Here is a 16801-nt window from a genome sequence, read left to right as displayed (position 1 = left end):
AGACTAGGTTTTTTCTGGTCAGTGGCGCAATTGTTTAATGGAACAGCAAAATAGCACCAGGGATTGTTTGCGCCGGAACACTCCTCCTTTTTTTGCGCTGAACTGCCCAGGGAGCGCAAGTTCATTCACTAGTTTAGCGACGTGCTTCTGTGGAGGGAAAAGCGCGCTTTGCGCCGGTGCAAAATAGGAATAACACATGCGTCGGTGTACAAAGTCAATTGCGCTGGGTGCAAGATAGGGCCCCTTGTGTGTACACAGATATTTCTTGAAACGAGAAAAAAAATGATTGGATTGGGAAAGCTCTGGCTTCGTGTGGACTGGACCTGAGACTAGGCTTAAGCCTTGTCTGTAAAACCGGGCAAATATGGCTGTAGGAATGGAAGTCCATTTAAATAAAAGAGCCTATAAGCTTTTGATGGGGTTTATTTACTCTACAACATGCATGTGCATTAACTGGATCAGACTTTAAGGCAAAAGCTTAAGAAGGAAAAGGTAAATGAATACTGTAGTTTACTACAAAAAAGTCGTCCCAAAGCTGTATTACTTTCTTTCTTCAGAAGAACACAAAACAAGACATTTTGAATTTTGTTGGAAGCCAAGTGGTTTCGGTTATCATTGACTTCCACTGTATATACATTCAAATATCTCTTATTTTATCTTTTCACAGAGGAAAGAATGCCATACAGGTTTGAAACAACATGAGCGTATGCATAATGCAATGGTTACTCCGCGTGACCAATTTGATCTCATTTAGATAATCTAAATCACCATGAATCTAAAAATGTACACAAAGGTTATCTGAAACTGTCTATGGTGACAGAGAGCAACAGATGTTTGTCCATCTTTTTCACAATGTGAGAGGATCACCTGGGATTGTGAAGACGGGAGGGATGGAGTGTTTTATTGAAAGCTTGGAACCCGATGAAACAACGAGGCAGGAGAGAAGAGTCTGAGCGCTCTTCAAAGCAGTTCAGCTCACAGAGATCAGTGGGCTTGAGAGTGAGTGCTGACCAGGCGTGATGAGAGGAATCAATGGGTGTGCTACCGAGGAGCCAAGAAGGTCGAGAAGGTGGAGAAAAGCCAACACCTTATATTACCAGATGTGTGTGTGCGTCTGCACGCAAGTGTGAATGTGTATGCACAGTGGAAAATCTGCAAAACTATCAATTTTTTTACAAGGTGAGAAAAAATGTCAACAGTGAAAGCAACCAAATTCCAAAAGAGAGCAGGTGATATATCATAAGCAGGTGGGTTTCTGTGGCATTTTGAGATGCTCTATGCATCAACGTCATGGTGAGAATAACACAGCAAGGACGATGTGACATTAGTAGAGATCTTGAGAAGGTGTGAAGAAACAGGTAAAGGAAGAGCTCGAAAAAAGACATGTGAATTTCATGCAGGGAAGGTCACACATGCCAAAACTGACAACAGTAGAAGGAAGTGCAACAAAGACATACAGGAGCCAAATGAGGGGAGCACAACAATTACCATATCTAGATATATCCCACCTGCTGAAGTCGGATCCTCACCATCTGCTGCTATAAAGGGATATGAAGAAATTGGAGGGGAGAAAGGAGAGAAAGAGAGAGGTGGTCAATCCTCTTTCATATAATCTCTCTGGTAAAACCAAAGCTATTTACAATTTAACAGGTGGTTCACCATTAAAAAAACAAACAAAAAACATTCCTACAATCAAGAAAACGTCTCTGTTACGTATGTAAACCTCATTCCCTGAAGGAGGGAACGGAGACGTACGTCGGATCTGACTGACGAATTGGGTCTCTGAGGTCAGATCCCAATTCGTCAGTCAGTTCCGATGTACGTCGAACGTGACCGACTGAAAGGGAAAGTCTCGGTTACGTATGTAACCCTCGTTCCCTGAAGGAGGGAACGGAGACGAATTGGGATCTGACCTCAGAGACCCAATTCGTCGGTCAGTTCCGACGTACGTCGAATGTGACCGACTGAAAGGGAACAGCCACTTTAAATGTGTTTTATTTTTTATTTTTAGATGTTTTTTCACCTTCAGATTCCAGATATTCAAATAGTTGTACCTAGTCCAAATATGGTCCTGTCTTAACATCAGCTTTCAGGTGATGTAGAAATCTCAAAATATAAAAAAATAAATAAATAAAATGACCCTTATGACTGGTTTTGTGGTCCATGGTCACTTTTTTTTTTTTTTTTGGTTTGTTTGTTTTGAATGCAGGTAAAAAAATAATAATGAATGAATGTGGGCAATTTCAGGGGACACTTTCAGAGCATTCATTCTTAAAGATATGTGATCTCTAGATCAAATTTCTTTCATGACATTTGTCAGAACCTGAGAGAGGTTGGCAGGCCTTACATTAGTGACTGACAGCAAAAAAAATAACCCGGGAAGCACATACTTATTTCATATATCACTGACATGACACGGCATGTAGCTATTCTGTTCATACAGCACACATCAGCTGAACTCACTGTCAAAATCCATTTGTGACGTCTGAAAATGTGCGTTGGTCGGTAGAATATAATCCAGCTGTCATTTCTTTTCTTACCAATTACTTATTTTAGCTCTCCCAACTGGACCGACGTACTGCTGCTGCTGTGTGTATGTAGCTGATGACCGTTCTCGTAATCGCCTGAAGGTCGGGTTCTTTGGAATTAGGACAGTCTCGTAGGGCAAGTTTTAATACAATAGCTAAACGTTGCTGTTGCATCTGACCATGCCACCCGCTCAGCCAGAGCCCAGCCCGTATTTATCATTTAGCAGCAGCTCTCAGATTATCCGGCTGAGCATGCATGTGTTTGACTGTTAATCGCTGTGCTGTGGGCCTGAAAGGCAAGGATGAACCCAACCTGTCTTCAGCCATTATCATCGACCTCCATCAACATGATCGCGTTACAGCAGGAAGACTCCTGGCACCCTTTCTTTTTTCTCTTTTCTGTCTTCATCCTATTCATCTCACTCTGAAAGGAGCTCTTCTTGGGTCCCGATCGTATCAGGACTGGAGTTAAGTTATCCTTATTGGTTACATATGCTGTTTTTTTTAGGGGTTTTGTGTTGTTGGTGATAATTGGAGGTAAACTCTCTCTAGTCAAAAGGAAATATTAGTGGTCTAGCTGTACAGGGAGCAGAGCAACGTGGAATAAGCATTATATGGCTTCATCAGACTGCTGGGGAGAACATACTGTGCAGTGTGTGGGCCAGAGCTATATAAACTTGATGTAATTATAATGCGTTAATACATCTAGTGATCTAGAGCATACTGTATAAGAATACATATGTTAGTCGGTGGACCACATAAAAAAGGACACACGTTTGAGTCCAGCTCATTTAATTCCCTGTCTTCTGTGTAGGATACACTTCCATCAAGAAAAGTGACAGAATCCAATAAATATATAGAACAAATCTATTTCACTGTGATATTGAACTTCATATTGAACTTTCATCCAGAGACAGCAGTTTAAACAACATCCAAGTCTCAATAAGCAAGTTGAACAGAGAGCGAGAGAGAGAGAGAGATCTGAGCTATGCGGATGCACCAACCCGGCAACAACACAGCTTGGTGAGTGCCAACGTCTGCTACTCTACAACATCCATAAGAGTCATTATCTGAGCCAAGACAGAAGTTTAACTACAAACACATGCACAGACGCAGTATAAAAGATTTGGCGTGCCAAAAACAGCCTTCCCTGGCAACTATAAACACACATACACATTCAGGGCACAAAGTGCGCCTTTATGTTAAAACAGTTCAAAGGCACAGGAACAGACACATTTACAACATTTATACTTAAAGCCATATAACAGCTGTGTGTCATTTTAAAGAGCTGCATGAATACAAATAAAACATCACACATCCAAGCACTTGACTCCATCCATTGTGAACTGTATCTTGTTGTGGTTTTCTTCTGTACTGCTGTTCTATCTTTCTCTTACAGCGCAGAGTGACAGCTCACAGACATGAAAGGGCCAGTCCCCGTGCTACATCATCCCACTTTCTTGCTTCCCCTCATTTTGCTGGGTCTGGTTTCTAGAACCTTCTTTGAGTCTTGTGTTATCTTCTCTCTGAAACATACTGCTGCACGCTAGGGATTTGGCCCGGAGCCTCCAACATGAAAAACAAGGTTGTGGAGTTGTGAAAGGGGGAACAAGCGTATGTGTGCATTTGTGTGTGTATGTGAGTTGAGTGGGTCTTTGGTGAGAGAAAAAAAAAAAAAAAACTTTTGTATCACAAATGTGCTCTATCTCAACATGACGTCTGGAAAATGCCCACTGAAGTGTAATGCAAGCAAACCACACTGTCCTTCAGTGTGGAACATCATGACAACTGCTCTTAGCACACAAGAAACCATGGAAACGTGGTTTTTGTGGCGTGTAACCACTGTAATATCCTTTGGTGGCCAAATGGGGACTCTTCCATTTACATATATGGTTTGAGTGATCTGAACCATACATTTCGTTCAATTTATGAAGCAGACATCTTATTCAGCAGTAATGTGGGCAGTTTGGCAGTATTTAATTTGAATTCAAACCTTAAAAAAAATTTTGGGCTAAAGTTTGCTGGCTTGCCTTCCAGTGGCTTTGCCGTTGTGCAGGTGTGGGTGTAGACAGCTTATATACAGTGATCCTGCAAGGTGTGCAGAAAATGTGATTTGTACAGACTGGTCTAATGAAGAGGTTTCAGTTCTTCATTGGTTTAATTAAAACCCATACCTAGTAAATACATGTGTTCGACTCGAATGACATCAAAATACAGTGAGAGTGACTCGAAAGCACTGGTGGAACACTAAACACTCTGATGTAACGTCTCTTTCAGTCATACTCAAAGCCGGAGGGCACCCTCACGCAGAAATCCCACAAGTGAGACGCATAAAGTCATAAATCTTATGACGTTCCAGGAAATCCCTTATACGGACAAAAGCATACAGAGATCGCTGCAGCTCAATCAAAGGTCCCGGTCAGGCAAGTCATTTCACTCGCTGGCCATCTTTGAAAAACTTTGAGGGCAGCTTTCCGTGATTCATGGGGAAATTAATTGGGGAGAAAAGCCAAAAAGCTTTGGGAACGGAGCAAGGCAAGTTATTAACACTCACGCCACAACCATGCTCCGAGACCACAGCTTTCATGCCCGCCCTGCTTGCCACATAGTTCACCAAGCTTACGGTTAAATTTCATGTTTGAAATCACCAATGAAATCGGAATGTGGTTTATCATGCTCAAATAGCTTTACAAAAGCATATTTTGTTTCAGGCTGGAGCAGCCAATGCGCATTCACACAACATTAGCTGTGTCTCATTTCAGAAGGCTGCGTCCTCCGGAGGTCGCATTTGAAGGGTGCATACGTCATAAGGCCGTCTCATTTCAAAAAAGTGAGTAGGACTCTCCAAATGCGACCTTCGAATGCGTCCTTCTTTCACAGGAATTCGGAGTGTGTACGAGAAGTATCCTTCACGGCTGGAGATAACCCATAATTCTTTGCGACTCCGTTAACAACCGTCATTTTTTTAAAATATATTATATGAAAAAACAGCACCACCGCCAGATATACATGCGAGCGTAGGTGTGGTGTTTAAATTAAGTAGTTCAAGCTTTTTTTGTTGTTTTTTAAGCTCTAGTACCTCAAACAGATAGTTGTGGTAAACAGGATTACAACTGTTTAGTGCATTTTAAACGTTTAGAACAGTACATTGCTGTCAAGACAAGAAACATTTCATGGTCATTTTCAAGTTATAAATAATTTTCATTCATATAACTGCCGTGAGAGCGCAACGAGGCTGAACTTGTTGGCATAGCAACGATATACTTCCTGCCTGTGTGTCCTACGAAGGACGTCTCGTTTAATTCCGATTGAGGACACTCCGTATACTGCATCCTACACAGGACGTGTCCTCCGGAGGACGCAGCCTTCGAAATTTAACGAAATGAGACACAGCTATTGATTGTTTATATTGCAACCGGAGCTTCTCCTGCAGTGACGTGATGACTGCATATCTGCTATTGGCTCTTTCATTTACAAAGCGGGACTTATTCCACCATATTGAACCTTGCACCAACTCATATGAGTGCACCATCTTTCTATACAGTATATAACATCTTAAGCAGAAGCAAGTGGTGCGGGGATGAAGACTCTTTTCTGGATTTTCTTTTTATGAGGCCCAATTTACACTGCATGGTTCAAGTGACCCAATTCCGATTTTTTCCTCTCATGTGGCACAGATCGGATATGACATGTGAACGTGTAAGCAGTAAAAAAACGCATGAATTCCGATATCCTCAGATCGGATTCAGGCCTCACTCATATGTGGTAATAAATTCGATATGATTCGGATGCGTGCATTAGCGTCTGCCATGTAAGCAGTCAAATCGGATATCCCCCAGTAAATGCGAGTCGTACGTCATTGAAAAAAGGACGGAGGCGAATTACTCGCAAACTGCGATCCAGTGTTGCCAAGTCTGCGGATTTCATGTGGAATTGGGCTACTTTAACACAGTTTTGAGTTGCAATTGGGCGGGGTTTTGTTGTGAAAACCTGGCAACCCCGTCAAGGGCTCTCCTCTTTTACTCCGTCTTAAGAGAGAAATGTTTTGCAGACTTTAAAGATGTGTGGAACAGTGCAGACAGCAAAACATTGTGCAATCATTTTGTCTGTTTTACTTCCTTTCACCTGTTAAGAACGTCTTGGGCTGCTTTCCCAGTGTACAGTGTAAATGCAAATATCGGATACGGGTCGCTTTTGAAAAGATGATGTAAGCGGGTCGTCAAAAAAAATCGGATATAGTCACCAAATAGGAATTGTGCATCAAGACCTGCAGTGTAAATGCAGCCTAAGGGGTTTTTCCAATTCATAAGTAAAATAAAGCCTGAGGAAAACATTGACGATACTTTGACGTTTTGTTCTATGAGTTTTGAAGTCAAGCTTGTGGCTTTAGCTGCAGTACACTTCTAGACTGCAGAAAGGCAAACTTCACGTGTTTTTTTTTTTTTTTTGCGTTTTTTTTTTCCTATAAAGACATGCCATACTAATTTATCTGTAATAATTTCACAATACATTTAAGCCCTTTACAGTTTTCTTCCAAACTTCCAAGTGTCCAATTTTAAAATGGGACCACGCTAATCTTTTTTGTAAGTATTGCAGCATTTTGCATCACTTTGATAATATTGTGCTTCTGTTGGAAACACGTAGACTAGAGATATAAATCAGCAGACACTGGATCGTCTTTACATCTGTGAGAAGAATTAGGCGGCATCTTCTCCCGAAGCAGCTCAAACACCATCTGATCCAAACGGTGGCACCGCACGGTCTCTTGCTAAACTGATTACAGGGACAAAGACATTGCTGCCAGACGTCACAGACTCATTCAATTAGTGCTGGAACTGATGTGTTGTATCTGTTCCGCCCCGTCCTCCTGACACTTTGATTAATTCTGTGTAACTGGTTAGATATGTAAAAGCTAATTCTTTCTTTTGATTCAGCTATATTTAATGGCTGATAAACAGCATTCGTTCTGAAAATAAAATCTGACAATCGGCTTTTTACGCAGCCTGTTGAAAATCCCTTGGGTCTAACATAGAATTCAAAATCTGAGCTATTATATAATTACTGTGAAATAGTAGTTAGCCAGAATGGTTGTTAGAAGCAGTCATTATACTCATCTCAGGCATGCTATACTGTAGAGAGCTTTACAAAGCAACTCTTTCAGGATTCAGCAAGATAAATGTATGTTTAAACCATTCAGTTAATCACAAATGTGAGAGGAAACACTTCATTTGAAAAGATGAAAGCAGTGGAGGTCAATAGAACAACTCTTGAATGGCACAAACTGAATACGGATGTAGACTTCTAAAATAATGTTTTATGAAGACGTGTTCTTATGACAACTCAGACAACAATTAACTGCCAGTTAGAGTCCAAGTACGTCAGTACAGTGTGTTGTAACACTGACATTTTGTGTATGGTAGCCTCATTAACGTCACAGAGAAACATACACAATTTAAAACTTATTGTGGTTTAAAATGCCTCTACTTAGACAACGACTTGACGTGGTTGAATCATCCCAGTCTTTAGCAGGGCGACAAAACATTCCATTCGATTCTACATTATTTCTGCTATGGATAAACCAATTTTATGGCTCTGAGTACTCTGAATATTTATGTTTGTCAGTTTTGGAGCACTTAGCAACCAACATTTAACAATATGCAACAATGCAAAGGCTGTCGAAGTTCAGGCGATCAAATTGGTTTAACACAGAAGCTGGCAATTATTTTCATTTTGTGACAGATAAATGGCAGACACTGACTATTCTGTCTAAAAAAAACAAACTTTTAAGCATTACAACATTTTACCATATAAAAGTAAATTGTAATATTGGTATTTGCTTTAATGTTTTTTTAATTATTAGAGCTTTAAAAGATTAAATAATTGAGCATCAGATGAAAATTTGCACAATTTACAGCCAGCTCCAGCATTTACGTCCCTTAAAAGAGCTTGCACTTCTTTGTTGGTTATTTCTCTCTCTCTCTCTCTCTCTCTCTCTCTCTCTCTCTCTCTCTCTCTCTCTCTCTCTCTCTCTCTCTCTCTCTCTCTCTCTCTCTCTCTCTCTCTCTCTCTCTCTCTCTCTCTCTCTCTCTCTCTCTCTCTCTCTCTCTCTCTCTCTCTCTCTCTCTCTCTCTCTCTCTCTCTCTCTCTCTCTTGTTAGGCAGTTTTGATTTATATGATGAATATTTGGTGATGATGTTAGCATACTTGTGGGTAAACAACTTCTATATGCTTGATTATTCATATGGCCTTACCATGTAACAGTGGCTACGTTTACATGCAACAAAATAATCTATTAATAATCGGATTGACAGCTCAACGCCTTTATATAAACACCTTAATAACTCAGATTGAGTTTGATCCGAATGCTCTGCAAAAAAAAAAAAAAATGCTTTTTAGTATTTTTGTCTTGTTTCTAGTCCAAATATCTAACACTTCTTAAAACAAGAAGTATTTACTAGACAAGCAGAAGTAATTGTCTTGTTTTGGGAAAAAATAACTCAAAATTAAGAGAGTTTTGTCTTAAAATAAGCAAGCATCTGCCAGTGGGGCAAGCATAATAATCTTAAAGCAACATTATTTTACTCACCCCACTGGCAGATTATTTATCTTATGTTAAGCAAAAACTATTAATTTTGAGTTGTTGTTTTTTTCTCTCCCCAAAACAAGACAATAATTTTTACTTGTCTAGTAAATGTTTCTTAATGTAAGTTTTTTTTTTTTTTTTTTTTTGATATTTAAACTAGAAACAAGGCAAAAATACAAAGTAAGAAATGCATCGTGTAATTTAAATCGGATTGAAATGTACGGTTTATTCCTTTTCTAATCTGAAAAAGTGGTGCATGTAAAAAAACAAAGCCAATGAAAACACAGATTGCTGAAAAAACTGTAAATTATGTAAAAGCATTGTGTTATAAATTACAGAATGGCGGGGAAAGAGTTCAATATCAAAATTGGCAAATATTCTATAAATATACTGATCAAATATTCACTACTAGTTTGATGAGACTTTTCTTAAAGACATGTTTTTGAATTAGTTTTTTTTTTTTTTTTTTTTTTGGAATTTTAAAAATTGAGAAATTATTACATATAAATAATTTTCATGTTTTTGAAAGAAGTCACAAGGCTGCATTTTTTATATATAACAGTAATGCAAAATATAACCACAATTTAAATGACAAACATTGGAGCAGTAGTGTATGCTGATGGAATGGGGAGTAATACATACATACTGTAAAAACAGTAATATTGCAAAATATTACTACAATTTAAATGCCAAACATTGGAGCAGTAGTGTATGGAATGGGGAAGGAAAAAAGGCCAGCAGACAAATAACGTGAATATACGCATACACACCATTGAAGCTGCCGCTTCACAACTTACGCACAAACTCTTGATCTCACATTATCTCAGCACAGCCCTAAATCATTAAGTCTGGACACTGAGTGCTACATTTATGATGTTTATTATTTTGTTAAGAACTCCTTTCTCACAGATCTTTTTCCATCTGCCCAGATGCTACACCTCTAAAACACATTCCCAAGTGATAACTTTTAAAAAGCTAGTTAGTAAATACAGCTAAAGGCAAATATAAAGGACAACTTCGGGGAATTTTTAAGTTTATCTTGATCGTTATACGTTTGTGAGTACAGTCTGTCCTTTAATCAATGCCAATGATGATTTTATCAGTTCAAAATCCCATTCTCTAAAGTGGATGTGTGTCACTGTCGACGGTACACATGACATACTTTGAGTCAGTAATGCACAGATAGTTCATTTAAATAAGAGCCATTAGTCATGCTATAATACATGGTCTGTGACAGACAAACTGGGCATCATACATTACCAGTGGTTAAATAACAGTTCTTTCATGCAATTTTCAAAGTACAGATTACACTTTTTCCCCTCATTTTTCCAATTAGCCTTTTCAGAATGTCTACACAGACCATAATGACCTTGTATGGCAGCGCTTTTCACCTGGCAGCCCACAGGCCATTCAATCATTTTAATACAGCCCTCAGATTGATTTTGATTAAATGGCTGTGCTGCCTGACATATCAAAGCGGTCTCTGTACAAAACTCAGCGTCAAATCCAACTAGTGTCACTAATTTCCTCACACATGACTCAGCACCATTTAGACACAAACATGTGAACAAGTCTTAAATAAATGGATTTATGCAAATAACAACTGCAGACAGAAAAAGCCACATAAGCTAGCTGACAAAGCAATACTTTATGTCAACACGTGTACAATGAGACTGTCTCATTAAATAAAATAGAAACTGTACCGCGGTCTGAGCAAATTCTGAAGTAGGCATTTTATAGATCTTTATATCCTTTTAAATCAACCACATATTTGAAGTTTAAACTACATTCTCGCAAAAAAAAAAAAAAATAAAAAAAAAATGTGTCCACTGTCTAATATGTATGTACGTTTGCTATAGTAAGAAATATAGAAATAAATGAAATGTTGAAATTTTACTTGGCTACTAATATTACTATTATTATTAGGAATAACTTTTAAATAGTATTCATAAATGTATCAATATTATCTAAACCTGATTATAACTGCTTATTTTGTATAGTCAGTGTATGCTTTTTTCCTTTCTTTTTTTCCCTTTTCTTGCATTAAGCAAATCATTTCAGATAAATACCTTGACAAAGATTAGCATTTTGATGTTTCCTTATATTTAAAATAAATAATATAGCGTACTCATAATTGGACTTTTGGCCACCACTGTATTTGTTTGTTAAGAGTGAGATTGTTCTCTGGCCAGTGTTTTCTGAAGGAGTTTATGGCCAAACTCTATAAACTTCAATCAAATAGGCCCAATTATGATGATAAACAAACATGCAGTATTATGAGTTTTTAGTTTTGTTTCTCATGGCAACAGACTGCCTCTAATGAAAGTGCTAAATGAAATAAAAAGCTTATATAAAATAAAATAAAAAGTCTTCCATTCGTGTCTATCTGGATAATCTTGTCCCTGAAAGAAAGAGCCCTGCTGTATGACATTATTGTTCAAACTCGGAAAGTGTGTATGCGTGTGCATGTGTTTACGTTTTTTTTTTTTTTTAAGTTGCTTCTCAATGTGTTTTCTTCTGCAGTTTAAGGAGTGTCCACTCCTCCAACAGTGATTCTGAGAAGCACTGAGAGATTTATGGAATGGAAAAGAGCCGATCAGATTACCCACAAACCCTTTCATCTCCCTATAATCCCATTTCTCACCCATGCCAGCTCATTTTAGAGGGAAATGAATCAAATATTTTCCCAAACACATGTCAGATGCTTGGCATTATGATCCAACTAAAGCACACAATGACCCACCCTAAAACTTTTTTTTCTAACATGCAAAAGAATGGCAGTGCAAAAGGTCTTAAATGAAGCGAACATCATGGCCAAAATAGTCAAACACAGACATCGAGACTCCATAACACAATAACAAAGGCCACTGAATTATTGTCTGTTTGACTCTCATCAAAACACCCCAATTTTCTCCCGATTCAAAAGTATGTTCTTTGAGTCTAACTTTGGAAAAGGCAAGAAGAAATGAATCATGATGATGGTTTATTACAAAGCAGTCCCTACTCATGTAGATAATCCAAGCCCGGGGTGATAAGGCTAAGCCACGGGGCGGATTGACTTAATCTTACCGAAATCCTGGAGGAAGTAATATCCAAATATAATGTAACAGGTATAGCAAGCACAAGGCTGATACCACCCTAAAGGTGCATACTGAAGATAGCGGACCGTGACATGCACAGAAAGGCCTCAAAGTTTTATGATGAATCGTTATTGGTTACGGTCCATTAAAAGACAAGATATTTTATATATATACAACATAGATTGTATCATTAGAATGAATACACAAAATGCAAATAAGCATTTGTTGAGTTTCAGAGAGCACTGTGATCAGCAAGACTCACACCATTCAGTCACACCATTAGTTTGCATTGCTTAAAATCTATTGCATATCAAAAGATCAAGTCTAAGCCAAATATAAAAGCCTTTACTCGTGGCTGATACTCACGTACTAGAACAAATAAGTTATATAAATTCCATGTGTGTTAGATAATTCAAGAGGGAAGCTAAAGGGAAGCTTGGGGAGGGTTTAGGTTAAGTGAGGATTTGAGGGCTTGTGGTTCTTGCTGGAATATGAAAGAGAGATGTTGCTTTACATCAGATATAAGAACGTTGAATATGCGACCGAATACGGCCAAGAGTATGGGGATGTTGCATATTAAATGTGAAGAAATAGTCCACTCAGAATGCATTTGGCCATCAATTAACACTCAAAACACCAAACTATATATACCATACAAATGTGTGTTAATCAATAAGATTTTTATTTTTTATTATTATTCACCAAGGATTCAATCGGGACCATAAAAATAGTATGGTTTTAAAATGTCAAAACAATGTCAAAATGATTTAGATGTCCAATCAAATAAAAGTAGGCAGAGTTTACTGGTCACACAAGTAAAGCGCACATTCCGGTGAGGTAAGTGAAACATTTGAACTATTATATGTACATATGAACATACATATGAACTATTTTACACAAACCCGATTCCCAAAAACGTGGGACACTGTAGAAATTGACCTAGAGAAATCGCCTATCATATTTAGATATGGCTTCTTTTTTGACCTATAGAGTTTTAGCCAGCAACAGTGAATGGAACAGTGGATTGTTTTCACTGACAGTGTTTTCTGGAAGTATTCCTGAGCACATGTCCTGATTTCCATTACAGTAGCATTTCTGTATGTAATGCATTGCTGTCTAAGGGTCCGAAGGTCCCATGCATCCATTATGGTTTTCCGGCCTTGACCTTACGCACAGAGATTGTTCCAGATTATCTGAAATTTTGGAGAATATTATGCATGTAGATGATGATAACTTCAAACTCTCAACAATTTTTCTCTGAGAAACTGCATTCTGATATTGCTCCACTATTCTTCTACACAGCATCGGGGGAATTGGTGATCCTCTGCCCATCTTGACTTCTCAGAAACCCTACCACTCTGAGAGGCTCGTTTTATACCCATATCATTTTCCCAAATGCCCAAATAAATTGTAAATTATGAGATTTGTAAATTATTGCATTCCTTTTATATTCACAATTTGTACAGTGACCCAATTTTTTGGAATCGGGTTTGTAAATATGCATTTATGTGATTCATGTCCTTCCTAACCATTTGTGAAGAGACAAGAAAGGTTTCACATTTTCAACATTTTAAGCAAACAAGTACATATGTGCATATTTTAATGCAGATTAATACAAATATATTTTGCTAATAGTTTAAAATTATTATTCCCTATCTAGAATTAGACATAATGTCCTGTTTTATAGGCTTTATACAAAAAAAAGGTAATACTTTATTTTGATAGTCCACTTTAGACATTTTACTAACTATAAGTAACTTTGCAACTACATGTCAACTAACTGTCATTAGAGTATTTGTAGACTGTCTAATTAATATTTACTAAAACTTATTTTGTCGGTCCCCCAACAGACATTCTACTGACTATAAGTAACCTGGCAACTACAATTCAACTTATTCTACTAACCCAAATCCTAACAACTAACCATAACCTATCTACTGACAGTCAACTAATACTCTAATGATAGTTAGCTGACATGTAGTTGCAAAGTTACTTATAGCTAGTAGAATGTCTAAAGAGGACTATCAAAATAAAGTGTAACCAAAATATTTAAGTTATCTTAAATTTGGCATTTATGCATTTGGCAGACGCTTTTATCCAAAGCTACTTACATCACATTTTAAGGTACACATTTTACATTTTTTTGTCAGTTCTTGCATTCCCTGGGAATCAAACCCATGACCTTGCCGTTGCTAGCGACATGCTCTACTGGTTGAGCTACAGGAAAGCCTGATTTGAATATTTGAATTCAAATAAATAATATTTCAATAATTCAATATTATTCAAATAAAATTTGAATAATATTTATTATACATACTGTTTTATATATTTTTGGGGATTGGATATGACTTTCATTAACTATTTTTAGTCATTATGAACTTTTGTTTTTGCATAGAAAAGACTTCTCAACTTATAAGCTTTCAATGGATACACATATTTCCTCATTCCTATTCTTTTTAAGTAATAACTATTACTCATCGAATTCACAACAGAATGAATGCAAACCATGAAAGTGACTCTAAGTAGCCCCCTAAGAGCATTCATCACTAGACAAAGTTAATTACTAAATGATCATACTTTAAATGAGCGGATGGCGGATGTGTGAAAATGGCGTGCAGTGCCGTGTGCTGTGAGAGTCACATCCACATCTCTCTTCCAACAGATTGTGACAAGGTCAGAGCAGATTTGGGTAATGGATCTAATCTGCATTTAGCACAGTGGCATTCCGAGTGACGGGGCTGTCACCTCCCACTAAACACCAGCTTCAGGGGGTGTATTCAGTCTGAGAGTGTCTTTGTCTAACACAGGCATCGAGCCGTTCTGTTTAAGCAACATTTTTGCTGCAGCTGGAAGAGCAATGATTTTCCTGATGGTAGGATGATTTTCCTGCTGGTTTAAAGTATATGTTTTACATGACACCTTGAAAATCAAATAGACGACCTATATGATTTTCAAGGTGTCATGTAAAACATATACTTTAAATGTGCACTGAGTGGCTTTGGATAAAGCATCGACCAATTTGTTAGTCCAACGATTTGTCAGGTGAGGGAAGTATTTGGGAAACCTGTTTGGAACACATTCATTATTAGTGCAATTTGTTGGCATTAGTGGCACATCATTTGCACACTTCAACTTAAAAAAAAATTACAGAATATAAGGAGATTATTCATGATCTAATCTTGCTTTAATGTAGTCTGTGATGATAAGATTATTGACCTTGCACCAATATAGTGGTGACTGATTTTGGAAACCCATTACAGCGTTGCTAAATTATTCATAACATTAAGTAATGTTCACTTTTTTTCCCTTTCTTTTCTTTTTTTTTTCTTCCTCCAACTCCTGAATTCCAAACCTAAATTACTTCCTTTCTTCTTTGGAACTGTATAAAAGTCTTAGGCATGTTAGTTTTTCACCCAAAAAATAAAAGTAACATATTTGCAGTCAGTAGGAAATTTTACATTTCCAAACATTCCTTTTGCAATTCATTTTAATAATCCGGTGAGTGTATGCACAAGGAGTCTGACAACAGCCGGTATTCTCCACATGGAGATCTGATCTCACCATCATCTGGGATTACATGAAGGAACAGAAAAAAAAATGAGAAGATGAGCAGAAATCTACCTCCAAAGATCCAATACTGTGGAAATTTTATGGCATGTATTTAAATGTTGTAAAGTGAGGATGCTTTCACAAAATAATGTCATAAATTAAATAAAATAATAATACTAATAATATTAATAAACATTTTATTTATCAATTGACTTCTACGTACTAAATCAAAATCAATAGTTGCCTATGCATTTAAAACCAAAGTACACATGCACAAGAGGTTATTTTCTTTGAAAATATGCTTGTTCACATGCTTGAAAAATTAAGAAGCAGGAAGTCAAACATAAGTGAATATATCTCCGAAGTTGATAAAATAACAATTGTATTCCCTGGTTTAAGAATCAGATTATCATTCGAGACCAGTGTGTAAGAAAAAAATGTAAGAATGTAAAGTTGATATATAGTTGGATGGCAGAGTGTGGTTACATCATATGGTAATGCTGGATTAAATGCTACACCTACAATATCACAGTGGGGATTAAATACTCAACACATTTATGTGAAATTACATGAAACAGCAACACTTCTTCTGAAGAGCGCTATATTGTTGAGAAGAACCTGTCTGGAAAGCAAACAACCAGTGCCGACAGACGTGGTTATGTGCTCCATAAACACTTCAGCCTTGGACAATCTTAAGGCTAGGTCCGAAAAACCTTGACAGAAAGACTGAGATTATCAATCTGAAAATCATTACAGAGTGATTTGTTCTGTTTCATAGGTGGTATTTTATATCTGCACTATACATTAGTTCCAATATCTCTCAAAGACAAAATGCCTTTACGAAACATTAACAGTTTACGGCTACTTCAGAGCATCTGCTCTCTTCCTCTTACACATCATCATGTCTCAGACAGCTGGATGCTATTAGAGACAGAATGGTGCTCACATGACTCGATCATGCACACAGGGTCTACGGGGTCTACGGAATAAGCACCTGTGCACCCGGAGTAGAGTTGATATCAAGCTTGTAGATCCTCACAAATGTGCACTGTATAAAAATA

At 37.6% G+C, this 16801-nt stretch overlaps 1 protein-coding gene across 1 annotated transcript in view; it reads right to left on the bottom strand.

Annotated features, from left to right (window-relative positions):
- The window catches only part of edil3a (EGF-like repeats and discoidin I-like domains 3a), a 296332-nt gene that overhangs the window by 229448 nt on the left and 50083 nt on the right, over positions 1 to 16801 (bottom strand). The window contains 1 exon segment of the mRNA XM_067438243.1: positions 1509 to 1538. Coding sequence (XP_067294344.1) covers positions 1509 to 1538 — 30 coding nt within the window.

This window comes from Pseudorasbora parva, chromosome 3 (assembly GCF_024679245.1).
Source record: "Pseudorasbora parva isolate DD20220531a chromosome 3, ASM2467924v1, whole genome shotgun sequence".
NCBI classification, from domain to species: domain Eukaryota; kingdom Metazoa; phylum Chordata; class Actinopteri; order Cypriniformes; family Gobionidae; genus Pseudorasbora; species Pseudorasbora parva.
Note: the sequence above shows the minus strand (reverse complement) of the source record. Positions and strands in the feature narration are given on the sequence as shown.